At 35.4% G+C, this 14116-nt stretch overlaps 1 protein-coding gene across 4 annotated transcripts in view; it reads left to right on the top strand.

The window, feature by feature from the left end:
* Positions 1 to 9404: 9404 nt before the first annotated feature.
* The window catches only part of LOC107493601 (increased DNA methylation 1), an 11793-nt gene continuing 7081 nt past the window's right edge, over positions 9405 to 14116 (top strand). For 2 of the 4 annotated variants that reach the window (XR_008010621.1, XR_001593011.3), the window contains exons 1-8: positions 9405 to 9650; positions 9756 to 10295; positions 11542 to 11613; positions 11712 to 11916; positions 12071 to 12179; positions 13036 to 13128; positions 13343 to 13435; positions 13565 to 13657. Coding sequence is in view for 2 of the 4 variants with exons in the window: in XM_052263237.1 (XP_052119197.1) it covers positions 9771 to 10295; positions 11542 to 11613; positions 11712 to 11916; positions 12071 to 12179; positions 13036 to 13128; positions 13343 to 13435; positions 13565 to 13657 (1190 nt within the window). In the remaining 2 variants the exon portion in view is untranslated. The remainder of the gene's footprint in view (positions 9651 to 9755; positions 10296 to 11541; positions 11614 to 11711; positions 11917 to 12070; positions 12180 to 13035; positions 13129 to 13342; positions 13436 to 13564; positions 13658 to 14116) is intronic. The other 2 variants (XM_052263237.1, XM_016114672.3) reach the window with 1 other exon arrangement.

Below are 14116 nucleotides of genomic sequence, written 5' to 3' on the forward strand. Positions count from 1 at the left end.
GACAGGGTGCGTTGAACATTTCCACTGAGAGGATGGGAGGTAGCCACTGACAACGGTGAAACCCTTGCTTAAGCTTGCCATGGAAAGGAGTAGGAAGGATTGGATGAAGACAGTAGGAAAGCAGAGAGACGGAAGGGACAAGCATCTTCATACGCTTATCTGAAATTCCTACCAATGAATTACATAAGTATCTCTATCTTTATCTTTATGTTTTATTCGTATATCATCATTCATATCCATTTGAGTCTGCCTGACTAAGATTTACAAGGTGACCATAGCTTGCTTCATACCAACAATCTCTGTGGGATCGACCCTTACTCGCGTAAGGTTTATTACTTGGACGACCCAGTACACTTGCTGGTTAGTTGTGCGAAGTTGTGTTTATGCCATGGTATTGAACACCAAGTTTTTGGATTTATCACCGGGGATTATTTGTGTTGTGAAAAGTATTGATCACAATTTCGCGCTATCAGTCGGCTTCTTTTTTCTTCAGATGTTCGAATTCTTTCGCATAATTTTTCTTCATCCCCTTCAATTTCTTCTCAACTTCTGATAACTTAGTCTCTAATTTGGCTACCCTTACATTTTTTAATCCAATTCCTCTTTCAATTTCAGATCTTGCTTTACCTCGGCAATTCCCCGATGTTTCTTCTCTTGGCTATGTCCCAAGCTCGCCAATCGAAGACCAATCACTTTAAAAACCCACAAAAATACCATAAGAAATATATTTATACACATCTCAGTATGCAAATCAAAATGAACAATAGAATACGATACCTGTATATTCTGATCAATGGCGACGTCACCAACCTAGTCCGCTAAGGACACATCCGCCGATGTTTGACGAACCTCGTCAGCAACAATCATGTACGAAAAATTCTTCCACCATAGTGATGAGCCATCACTATGATCGACAATGTCATGCAATTTCTTTTGGTTTTGAAAAAACCCTGAATTTCTTCCATTGGTACCTCATCTCTAACATCCTCGGATCCCTCCAACAAATCAACCAGATCTTGTTTTCTCTTTTTTATAATCACCTTTCTCCTTCTCGGCTTCGGATGGTCCACCTCCAACACCAACAATCTTCTCTGCTTTTGAGGAAGACCCCTCCTTGTCCAAATTCTTACTTTTTACCCGAGCTCTAAGAGTAGCAGCTGACACCCCAGGATACTTTCCTCCTTCAAAAAAATAAAACAAAAACAAGTCAGTTGAAATGTTAGTCGAAACACAATTATCTCAATACTCCAAATCCTCACCTAGATATTCTATAACAGCCTACCTATTATCCTCCCACTAGAGCAAGTCAAACACCGAAATTAATTCTTTCCGATCAACAGCTTCAACTAAATACTCAATGATGCACTCATTCTTTGCATTAATGGTTTCTGGTCCCAGAATACTCTGAGGCTCTAAACACCACCAAAGCGGAATTTTTCCCCCTAAGTGCTCGTCTATATAAAATGGGTAATCCCCCTCAAAGTTCCTAACCTTTACATACATCTCCTTAAAGTTCTTAAAGGTCGATTTGTACAGTTTGAAAACAGCAAACCTTGGTGAGCTATTCATGTTCACCCAACTCCCTTTCCAAACACTTTTGGCTTGAAACAGTGAGAAGAACAATTCCACTGTAGGTCTCTCCTCCAAAAAATTCATCAGAATTTCAAAACTGTGAAGAAATGTCCAGCCATTGGGATGGAGCTAGGATGGTCCACAATTTAGTTGCTTTAACACCTTACACTGAAAGTCAGTAAATGGAAGCTTTACCCTCAACTCTTCCAACACACTACTATACATATAAAAATACTCAAAGTCCTCCCCCTGTGAAACACCCTGTCATTGGAAGAACAGGGAAGCAGCTCCAACCGAACCTCAAAACCAACCCTCACAATCCTACTCCTGTCTATTTCCTTTACGGCATCTTCATCCAGAAACAGAGATGCACGATTCCTCACATCATCGTTCACCCAATCATAATACCAATCAATCTTCTCCTTCGTCTCTTTCTCAAACCCCATTAGCAAATAACAGATGAAGAAGCAGAAGAACATAAAGTAGAAAATTATAAAGAGAGACCAAAGAAATTGAAACAAAACACCAGAGCATACCTCTTTTAGGTTTTCATTTTGGCTGCATCACTCTTTATCAGAAGCATTTTGCTCAAAATGCTTCTGATAAAGAGTGATGCAGCCAAAATGAAAACCTTCAGGATTCCAAAGTGTTTCAATTAAGACACTTAAACCATATTTTCAATTCCACTGCCATCAATCCCATCAGTTACATCAAAGCAAGTGGGGGGACATTGGGAACACGCACGTTCTTTAATGTGCACTTAATTATTTCTCTCTCCTAATCATACCACTCTTTAGCATAAATAACCGTTTAATAAAGCAAGTTGAACTAGCGACTTCAAGGCCATATTAGTCACCGAGTTATGAACTCGCTCAGAGGCCGACTTTTGATTCATTACAAGCTCAACCTGCTTCATTAAACATATTCCCAGGCTAAGCTTGGGGGCTATGATACGGCCGTTACAAATTCAATGCCTTAACTCTGCATTATATACCATAACTCAGCAATTTGCATCATAACTCGGCAGTTACATGTTATAATCAGACTCAACAGACTACATTTTGAAATAAAATTGTCTGACCAGGTATTTATTACTTATTAAACTTAATAATTACTCATCAATTCAGATAATCAGCAAGAACATAACTGACTTATCTTACTTCACCTATAAACGTATGATGTTTTATCTTCAATGGACACACTGAATTCTTAGTACTAACTTAAGCATCAGAGTGCCTTTTGCAGGTACACTCCTACTTTGCTTATACTCTCCGTGACGTAACATCCCTCTGGATGAGAAGTTCAGACCATTCCAGCTTATAGCTCAACGCTGAAGGCCAAAGCTCGGCATTTAAGGCTAAAGCTCGGTGTCAACTCCTGCAGCCGAGGTTACGTCCAGGTTGTTCACACAAGAACACATCCCATAAAAGGAAAATATATAAACTTATATTTTTATCATATAATTCACCAAAAGAATAAAACTATTTGAGAACTATAAAATGTGAGTCTACCTTTTTCTTAAACATTCTCTTTTTGTTTATTCTCTCTATTCTTCTCTCTTCTTCTTCTTCTTTTTTTGGTCAGATGGATTAGAAAGCCCCTAATCCCAAGCATTACTCATGTAATACATACCTACACAACACACTCACACACACTACATGAGTTCATTTAAGGATTCATTTTTTCTCTCATAAGACTTGAACCCGGGTACAATTTCTTGTGAGGCAATAGATACCGCCACTAGCTCCAAGTCTCGGCTGCTTCTCTCTCTTCTTCTTAAATTTCAGGTTTTTTTCTTAATTGTACATGTGATCTACTTTATCTTTCTCATCAACTCTCCCTGCTCATCTTCTCACCTTACTTGTTTTCATTGATTTCTATTTGTTCTTTATTTTTTCACATTATATAAATAGTTACTATTTTAAATAATTTTATATTTGTTATTATTATTATTTGCAATAAGTATAAGAAGTGTTGTGAAATAAATAAATAAATAAATAAAGAAGAGGTAATAAATATAAAATATAATTATATCTCTAATAGTAATATTCACCACAATTATTATCACAATATAATAGACATGATTAGTATATTTACTAATATTATAGTAAGGTATATAAAGAGAGAGAATAAAGATTAATAATATGAAAGAGAGAGAGAATAGTATTTAGTTGTTGTTGTTGTGTGTAATATTGACGGAGGCTTAGCCTCCTTTTATAGGCATAATAAAGGAAAATTTTCAACCTTCATTAATGTAAGTTCTTTCTTGGTAATATGAAAACTGAGTCACACAGCCATGATATTAATGGGCATCCATATCTATTGTGCTTATCACAATACTCCCCTTTAGATGACCATTTAGGATTATTGCCTCGTTTAAACCTTAATAAAGAAAAACCCAGTGGGAAAAAACTTTAGTGAAGGAAAAAGAGTACAATATCCTTTAGTGATGGGGACTGTCTCATTAAAAACCTTGTCAAGGAAAAATCCAATGAAAAAAAAACCTTACCAAGGAAAAAAGAGTACAGTCTCCCCCTCTTGTTGACATCATTTAATGTCTCGAAATCGGTGCATCCCAATCTCATGTACCAATCTTTCAAAAAAGGATTTTGGGAGTGACTTTGTAAATAAATCTGCCAGATTGTCACTTAAGCGGATCTGTTGGACATCAATTGTCCCTTGATTTTGAAGGTCATGAGTGAAGAAGAATTTGGGAGAAATATTCTTTGTTCTATCACCTTTAATGTATCCACCTTTAAGTTGAGCAATGCATGCTGTATTATCTTCAAACAGGACAGTTGGAGCTATCTTATGATCAATCAGTCCACATGATGACAGAATATATTGAATCAGACTCCTCAGCCAAAAACACTCGCGACTAGCTTCATGAATCACCAGTATTTCAACATGATTAGAGGAGGTTGCTGCTATCGTCTGTTTCGTGTATCTCCATGATATAGCTGTACCACCATATGTAAATAGGTATCCTATTTGAGATCTCCTTTTATGTGGATCAGACAAGTATCCAGCATCTGTATAGCCAACTAGTTGTGACTTGGATCTGTAGGGATAAAATAATCCTATATCAACCGTTCCATGAAGATATCGAAAGATTTGCTTGATTCCACTCTAATGTCTTCTGGTTGGAGAGGAACTATACCTTGCTAGTAAATTCACTGCGAATGATATGTCAGGTCACTTGTTATTAGCAAGATACATTAGTGCTCCAATGGCACTAAGATATGGTACTTCAGGACCAAGAATATCTTCATTTTCTTCTTTAGGACGGAATTGATCCTTTTTCACATCCAAAAGATCTTACGATCATTGAGGTACTTAATGGATGTGACATATCCATATAAAATCTTTTCAAGATCTTTTCTGTGTATGTTGTTTGATGAATAAAGATTCCATTTTTTGTATGCTCGATCTGCAGGCCGAGAAAAAATTTAGTCTTTCCAAGATCTTTCATCTCAAACTCTTCTTTCAGAGTTTTTATAATTGTTGGAATCTCTTCAGGAGTCCCAATGATATTTAAATTATCAACGTACACAACAATTATAATGAACCCATATGCATATTTCTTTATGAAAACACATGGGCATATATCATCATTCTTGAATCCGTTTTTGGCCAAATACTCAGTAAGACGATTATACCACATTCGTCCAGATTGCTTTAGACCATATAAAGATCTTTGTAATTTGACTGAGTATAACCCTTGTGAATATTCATTGAATGGTTTAGATATCTTTAGTCTTTCAGGGACTTTTATATAGATATTCCGATCTAATGAGCCGTATAAATAGGCTGTTACCACATCCATTAAATGCATATGTAGTTTATGATATGCAGATAAACTGACCAAATAACGGAATGTTATCGCATCCACTACAGGGGAATACGTTTCTTCATAATCTATACCAGGCCTTTGTGAAAAATCTTGTGCCACAAGTCGGGCTTTGTAGCGCACAACTTCATTTTTCTCATTTTGTTTTCTCACAAATACCCATCGGTATCCAACAGGTTTTACATCTTCTGGTGTACGGACTACAGGTCCAAAGACTTCACGTTTTGCAAGTGAGTCTAACTCAGCCTTCATGGCTTCTTTCCATTTTGGCCAATAATTCCTTTGTCGACATTCTTCGACTGATCTTGGCTCAAGATCCTTACTTTCATGCATGATATTTATGCCACATTATATGCAAATATTTCATTGACAATGGTCTTATTTCGGTCTCATTTCTCTCCTGTAAAGACATAATTTATCGAGATCTCGTCATTTTCATAATTTTCAGGTACTTTGAACGTCTTCTGGCGTTATATCAGAATTTTGGACAACTGCATGTGTCTCTACTATGTCTTTTTCAACAGGAATATTATTTACCTCTTTTCTCTTTCGAGGATTTTTGTCTTTGGAACCGACAGGTCTGCCACGCTTCCGACGTGTATTTGCTTCAGTGGTAATTTGTCCAACTGGGACGTCAATTCGAATTGGGGCATTTTCTGTTGGTATATAAGATTTGGTTATCCTCTTTGTATCAAAAAATGCATCAGGCAATTCATTTGCTATTCTTTACAAATGTATAATCTTTTGAACTTCTAGTTCACATTGCCCTGATCGAGGATCTAAATGCATCAACGATGATGCATTCCAATTAAGTTTCTTTTCAGGAAGCTTATTCTCTCCCCCTAATGTTGAAAATTTTGATTCATCAAAATGACAATCTGCAAACTGGGCTTCAAATACATCTCCAGTTTGTATCTCAAGATACCTCACTATAGAGGGAGAATCATATCCAACATATATCCCCAATTTTCTTTGGGGTCCCATTTTGGTGCGATTAGGTGGGGCAATGGGAACATATATCGCACACCCAAATATTCTTAAATGGGAAACATTTGGCTGCTGGCCAAAAACTAGTTGTATAGGAGAGAACTAATGGTAACTCGTTGGCCTCAAACGAATAAGTGCTGCGGCATGTAAAATAGCATGCCCCCAAACCGAGGTTGGGAGATTTGTTCTTATAAGTAAGGGTCTAGCAATTAGTTGGAGGCGTTTAATAAGCGATTCTGCTAACCCATTTTGTGTGTGAACATAAGCTACTGGATGTTCAACACTTATTCCATTAGCCATACAATAAGCATCAAAAGCTTGGGAAAGTAAATTCACCAGCATTATCAAGACGAATTGCTTTGATTGGATTTTTTGGAAATTGTGCTTTTAATCGAATAATTTGAGTCAGTAATCTCGCAAACGCCAGGTTGCGAGAAGATAATAAGCACACATGTGACCATCTCGAAGATGCGTCTATTAGGACCATAAAATATCTAAAGGATCCACATGGTGGATGAATGGGTCCACATATATCACCTTGAATCCTTTCTAAGAATTCAGGGGACTCAAACCCAATCTTTATTGGTGATGGCCTTAAAATTAACTTTCCTTGAGAACATGCAGCATAACAAAATTCACTAGATTTAAGAATCTTCTGGTTCTTTAGTGAATGTCCATGAGAGTTTTCAATAATTCTTCTCATCATGGTTGTTCCCGGGTGACCCAATCTATCATGCCAAGTTATGAATTCATTTGGGCTAGTAAACTTCTGGTTTACAATGGTGTGCGATTCAATTGCACTAATCTTGGTGTAATATAACCCAGATGAAAGTGAGGGTAATTTTTCTAATATAACTTTCTTATTTTAATCATGAGTTGTGATACATAAATACTCATGATTTTCCTCATTCATTGTCTCAACATGATATCCATTTCGGCGAATATCTTTGAAACTCAACAAGTTCCTCAAGGACTTGGTAGATAATAGTGCATTATTTATTATAAATTTTGTTCCTCCAGGAAACAAAATTATAGCTCTTCCAGAGCCTTCAATCACATTGCCTGAGCCAATAATAGTATTAACATATTCTTCTTTTGGCACAAGATGGGTAAAATATATATCACTTTTGAGAATAGTGTGCGAACTTGCACTATTCGCAAGGCATACATCTTCATTACATATCCTTACCATTCTCTTCAAAGACAAATAATAATAAAATGAGTAGTATGCACAGCTAAATTGAATACTTGATCAGAATTATTTTTCTAAGAAACATTGTACATAAAAATAATGTCATATGCTAAAATTTTATTTTTGAAGCATGATACATTTAATGATTTCAAAATTCATAAACATTGACATTTCATTATTTATATACATCATATTTGAAACTCAAATACATAGAAGATAAAACTTAACAATAAGTTCTTTACATTATTTATTTTCATGGATACTTAACAATCTCACATATTAAACTATTCCATCATTGATCAAATGACCAATATTCCCTTCAGGATCCTCAAAGAAATCAGATACATCATAATGAGTGGTGAAATTTTCAGCATCATTTGAAACAAAATTTGACTCTTTTTCCTTGTCGTCCTTTTTCAAAGATGCCTGGTAAAGATCGATTAGGTGCCTTGGGGTACGATAGGTACGTGACCAATGACCCTTTCCACCACAACGGAAACACTTATCCTCTGTTGATTTATTCTGCCCATATTTCTTTCTTTATCCCACTTCTGGTGAGATCCTCACTTTTGAATATAATTCCTTTTCCTTCCATAATTTTTCTTATTATTAAAAGCTTGTCATTTACATATTCTGGGGTAATTTGCCGCATTTACTTCAGGAAATGGGGCGGCGCCAGCTGGGCGCGCTTCATGATTTTTCAATAGCAACTCATTGTTGCGTTCAGCAACAAGAAGGCAAGAAATTAACTCAGAATATTTTTTAAACCCTTTTTCTCAATACTGCTGCTGCAGGAGCACATTCGAGGCATGGAAAGTTGAGAAAGTTTTCTCTAACATATCATGATCAGTTATCTTTTTCCCACATAATTTTATTCGTGAGGTGATTCGAAACATTGCAGAATTATATTCATTTATAGATTTAAAATCTTGTAGATGCAAGTGCGTCCATTCATATCGAGCTTGAGGAAGTATCACCATTTTTTGATGATTGTACCTTTTTTCAAGGTCTTTCCAAAGATCTGCAGGATCTTTTAATGTCAGATATTCATTTTTCAATCCCTCGTCAAGATGACGACGAAGAAAAATCATGGCTTTGGCTTTATCCTTCTGGGATGCATTATTTTCAGCCTTAATGGTATCTCCAAGATCTATTGAATCAAGATGGATTTCAGCATTTAATATCTATGATAAATAATTGTTTTCAGATATATCAAGAGCATTGAATTCAAGAGAGCTTCGACATAATGAAAATTTGTTACCTGAGTCTTTCAAAAAATTTGATCAGAGTCTCGTGCTGATAACGTGTTGTGAAATAAATAAATAAATAAAGAAGATGTAATAAATATAAAATATAATTATATCTCTAATAGTAATATTCATCACAATTATTATCACAATATAATAGATATGATTAGTATATTTACTAATATTATAGTAAGGTATACAAAGAGAGAAAATAAAGATTAATAATATGAAAGAGAGAGAGAGAATACTATTTAGTTGTTGTGTGTAATATTGACGGATGCTTAACCTCTTTTTATAAGCATAATGAAAAAAAATTTTCAACCTTCATTAATGTAAGTTCTTTTTTGGTAATATAAAAAGTGAGTCACCCAACCATGATATTAATGGGCATCTATATCTATTGTGTTTATCACAACAAGAAGTAAATTAATCATACGATTTGTCTGCTAATTGAATATTTACTAAAGTTAAGAGAAAAAATAGTCTAGATAGAGATACCAAAGAGACAAAGATGGTCTTGTCTTGTCCCCACAAAATTAAAGTGGTGTGAAATAAGATAAATTTCCGATGTTAAAACCCCCCCTTTCCCCCAATTCTCAATCATCTTCTGTTCGATGTGTACCAGGGTGTCCCATGTACCAGTGATAACCGTTCTTATTCCTCAGAGTTGCCGACTTAGCTATTGACTTGGAGTGTTGGAAACTGAACAGAGACAGAACTCTGCTCCAAAAACCCTACACTGATTCTCACTCTCAATTATCCTCAATTTTCCGTCACTTCCAATGCGCTGTGTCTGCTATTCGTATATTTCACTCTCCTTTCTCATTCATTTCCCTTTCTCCGCCTACAACTTCACAATTCTTTTTGATATTTCTTGTTTTGCCTTTCAATTTTGTTTTCATTGCAGTTACTGAACTAACCGATGGATCAGTCTCCGCTCGTTCCAGCTGAGGTGCCGGATTTCATTGGCGGCGGTGGCGGCGGCAGCAGCAACACGAGGAACGTTTCCATGGTGAACGGTTACATTGTTTATACCAGAGCTAATATGGGACACCGGAATTTATGTAACGAAATTTCCAATACCAATGAATCTAAGAAATTCAGGATTCGCGAAGACGTAGAACCGAATGCCAAGCTTCCAATGAAAGAAAATAACGGAACAAAAATTTTGGCGGGAAAGAAGAACAAGTGTTCCGAACCGAAATGCGAGCTCAGCGTTTCGATGGTTAGGCCATTTAAGCGGTTTACACGACGGTCGGCGGCACTGGAAGGGAAAGTCGTTTCGAATGATGTTGGTGGAGAGGTGAGCGGGATATCGAGGAACAAGTTGGAAATGAAGATGTCGAAGAAGATTGTGGTCAACAAGACGCCCATGACGGTGAAGGAGCTCTTCCACACTGGTCTTCTTGATGGGGTCTCGGTGGTTTACATGGGCGGTATTAAGAAGGTTCGTTATGTTTGTGATTTTGTGAAATATGACTCAGGTTTTTCTTCTATTCCTTTTTTGGACTATCTAGTTAGAAACTTTACTTAAGAAGATTTTATGAGAAGAAGGACTAAAAAAAGCGTTTTCATATTTAGGTACAAATATAATATAGTCGATAGTTTACTTGTCCTTTTAGGTAATAATGGATTTCAAATTTTACTTTGTGTAGTTTGTGGCCAACAACAAATTTTAAACAGAGTTCAGGTGCACGATAAATTAGTGATTGATCTTATTATATTAGAGGACTCTATGAGAAATAAAAAATATAGATGTTTTCGATTATTTTTCACGAGTTTTTTATATAATCTTTTAATTAAATTTATCTGTTTAGAATTTTAATTTAGTTAGTTTTAAATAATATTTCAATATACTATTGAATTTTTATGTAAAACATTTTAACAGTAGGAAATTAAATTCATTTTTAAGTTGATAAATACATGTTTTAACCTTTCAAATGTTAAATATAGTTGTAAGTGGTAATAATATCCAAATTAGCTTTATGCCATAGCCAATAGTAGATTGTGCAGCATATAAGTGGCCACGCCACATCTTATTTTTAATGAATGAATAAAATTAAAATAAGAATTGAATTGAATTGTACTTCGTTCCTTATAGACTTCTAGTTTACTGCTAGTCAAATTTTAGCGATTGATTTAGCTACTAGGCAATAGCAGAAGCGGTATGGGCCACTATTAGATTGTGCTCTTGTCTAATACGGAATAACATTTGAGTTGTTAGCATAAATAAGAGAAAAAAGGAGATAATAACGACTAATATAACCAAGGTTATTAGATTCAATACTACCTGGCAAACCTAATTTTTTGTCCCTTTAAGATTATTCATAGTTATATTAGGTGTTATTATATTCATTCATTTTTCTCATTAACCGTTAGATATAAGATCCATTGACCTCATGTATAACAGATAAAACAAAGATTTCTCATTTCTCTTCTTAATTATCCCATATAGCTAGTTCTTGGCGGTTAATTTATGCCTTTTCACATCCAAAACGATAGTTTATTTTAGTACATGGATTTCACTCTCAAATTGATAATGTGACTCTTAATACAAATAACATTTATAATAAAATTTCATCAGATTAAAATGATATTATCAATTTTGGAGTAATATTATTCTCTCCCTAATGTATGTAGTGGTCTAGTGGTAGTGGCCACGCATTTTTAGTACTGGTACGTTCTTATTACAGGCTTCAGGATTACGGGGTGTTATAAGAGATCTGGGAATATTGTGCTCATGCTCTCTGTGCAATGAACGCAGGGTGAGTCGTTATTCTGTCTGCGCGTAAATAATTGTTCCGTTGTTCTGATACTGTGCCGTCATTTATTTTTTCCTTGTTACTTTCTTCTGCCTATGTAGATTATTCCGCCTTCCAAATTCGAGGTCCATGCTTGTGGACAATACAGGAGAGCAGCAGAGTATATCTGCCTTGAAAATGGGAAGAGCTTGCTTGATCTATCGAGAACGTGCAGGGGAGTTCCTCTGTATGATTTGGAGGCGACAGTTCAAAACTTTCTTCGTTCTCCGCATGAAGAAAAACATTTTACTTGTAAAAGATGCAAAGGTGAGCTTTGCTTCTGCTACTCAGATTCGTTCTATTTTGGTATCTGTGGGTTTAGAAAAATAGGAAATTAAGTATGGAGTTTTTCTTTACTTTTAGTATTTCACCTTTTTTATTGCCTTGTAACTTTAGCATTAGCGTTATGATCTGTCCATAGGGTGTTTCCCTTTCTCATGTGCGGCAAGAGTGGGGCCCATATGCTGTTATTGTGTTGAATCGAGGAAATCCGAAGACAGTTCTGATAAGGCAGTTAGCAAGAGAGTCAGGTATTCATTCATTCCACATAACTTATTGGTTATGGTCATGTTTGACGGCCTGCGTCTTTTTGAACTTAAGGATAAAAACTGACTTTTGAATCTAATTTCTCAGTTGGCCTAATTTCAGCAGGCTAATACAGAAAAGTGAAACATTTTGTTTTGGGGGGTTTGGGAGGGGGTTAAATTGGTTTGTTGTTGGGAATTCTATTTGACGGCCTTTTGTCTGCTGCCATTCAGCTCTGTTGGTTTTAAATCATTCTAGCCAGCAGTTAGTCCATATATGTTCCCGGGAACCTAGTATTTAAATTTTAGGATATATTATAATAACTTCCCCCAAGGTTACAATGTGTCTGGATTATGCTGATCTTCCCAAAACCTCCCTTTATCAGATGTTATTGCTGTATGTATAGTCTTACATTTTACCAGATACATGATAGTGAATGTAGTAATCAGGTGCAGCCGTTTATGTATGTTTTTGCAAATAGAAGGGAATCAGGTTGAAGTTTACCAAATCTTGGAGAAAATGAGTGTAAAATTGCCATAAATTTTATCATGCTGTTGTCTGCCAGTTGCAAATAATAGTTGCAATTTGTGAGCCTCCATTAATTACTTTTGTGTGAGAGGACTGTCCAAATGGAAATTTGTAGACAACTGTAATAACTTAATTTTTGCCATTTATTTTCTGAAAGCTAGGGCTGGTAATATATTCATATTAAGTGACATATTGTCACTGTTGAAAATGTAAGTCAAAGTTTAGTTCAAAATGTAAGCTCATAAGCTTATGGAAACTGAGTGACTTTGTTTTGAAACCTCATTTCCGTCCTCTTTAATTTTGGTTTTCTTTTATCATGGTATAATATTTCAGGTCCCCCAGACCAATGTCTGTCTCCAATCCATCCAATGCTCCTGAGCTGTCTATTGCTTCAGAAAATAAAAGAAAAAGGAAAAAAAGAACAAAGTTGGTACTTTTATCTATTTTCTGTCCTATTTATTGTAAATTTTTGGTTTTTTTCGATTTTGCATTAACCAATGTTCTGTGGTTGTGGTTCCAAACTTAATGCATATAATGAACTGCTATTTTTTCCAAAATAATCATCACATATTCTGCTTTCTTTCCAGATTATTTATTTTATTAAAATTTTTTAATTCATGCTTTCAACTGTGTTATTAAGGTCATCAAAATGGGCTAACAAGTCAAAGTCTTCCAAGAGTGCTTCTATTCCTATTCTACCAAAGACGACGACTTCATGGAAGATGAGAAAGAAGTGAGTGTTCGCCATTATTTATTTATTGTTATTGACATTTTTAAAGTTTCTAAGATAATATGTTTGGAGCTGCATTTTTCAGAACCAAATCATTTCCACTTTATTCTAACGAATTTATATTATTACTAGGAAGCTGTCAGGAAACTCGGAGATTCTGGAAGTTACTTCAAATGCTAAGTGTTTATCCCCACAAAATAAGAGCCAATGGAAAATAACTAAGAAGTTAGTCTGTTACACTGGTATTTATTTTAATGGGAATTCAGAAATACAATATAACAGTAAAAGATAATAGAGGAATTTCAAGAGTCCTCTTCTCTCCTAGCCTAGGTCTTTCCAAATCTTTTCCTACCTCTCACCTAATCAGCTCCTCCTTTTATTGCCTTTCCTCAAATTAATTATCATAATTAGCATTCAACTCCAACGATTACGCCTCCTTGATTCTCTCATCTGACTAATCCAATCATCAATTAGCATTCAACTCCAATGATTACGCCTCCTTGATTCTCTCATCTGACTAATCCAATCATCAATTATTGTCACTTATGATTACACATTTCTCCTGCCTATTATTCCTCCCTTTTCTTTATTGCTTCTTCTAGAATAATGATAAGGTAGTAAAGGGATTATTTTCTTCCCTTTGCTGCTGAGTCAGCATTCTCTCTCTCTCCAAGGTATGTAACA

The sequence above is a fragment of the Arachis duranensis genome, chromosome 6 (genome assembly GCF_000817695.3).
Source record: "Arachis duranensis cultivar V14167 chromosome 6, aradu.V14167.gnm2.J7QH, whole genome shotgun sequence".
Taxonomy (NCBI): Eukaryota; Viridiplantae; Streptophyta; class Magnoliopsida; order Fabales; family Fabaceae; genus Arachis; species Arachis duranensis.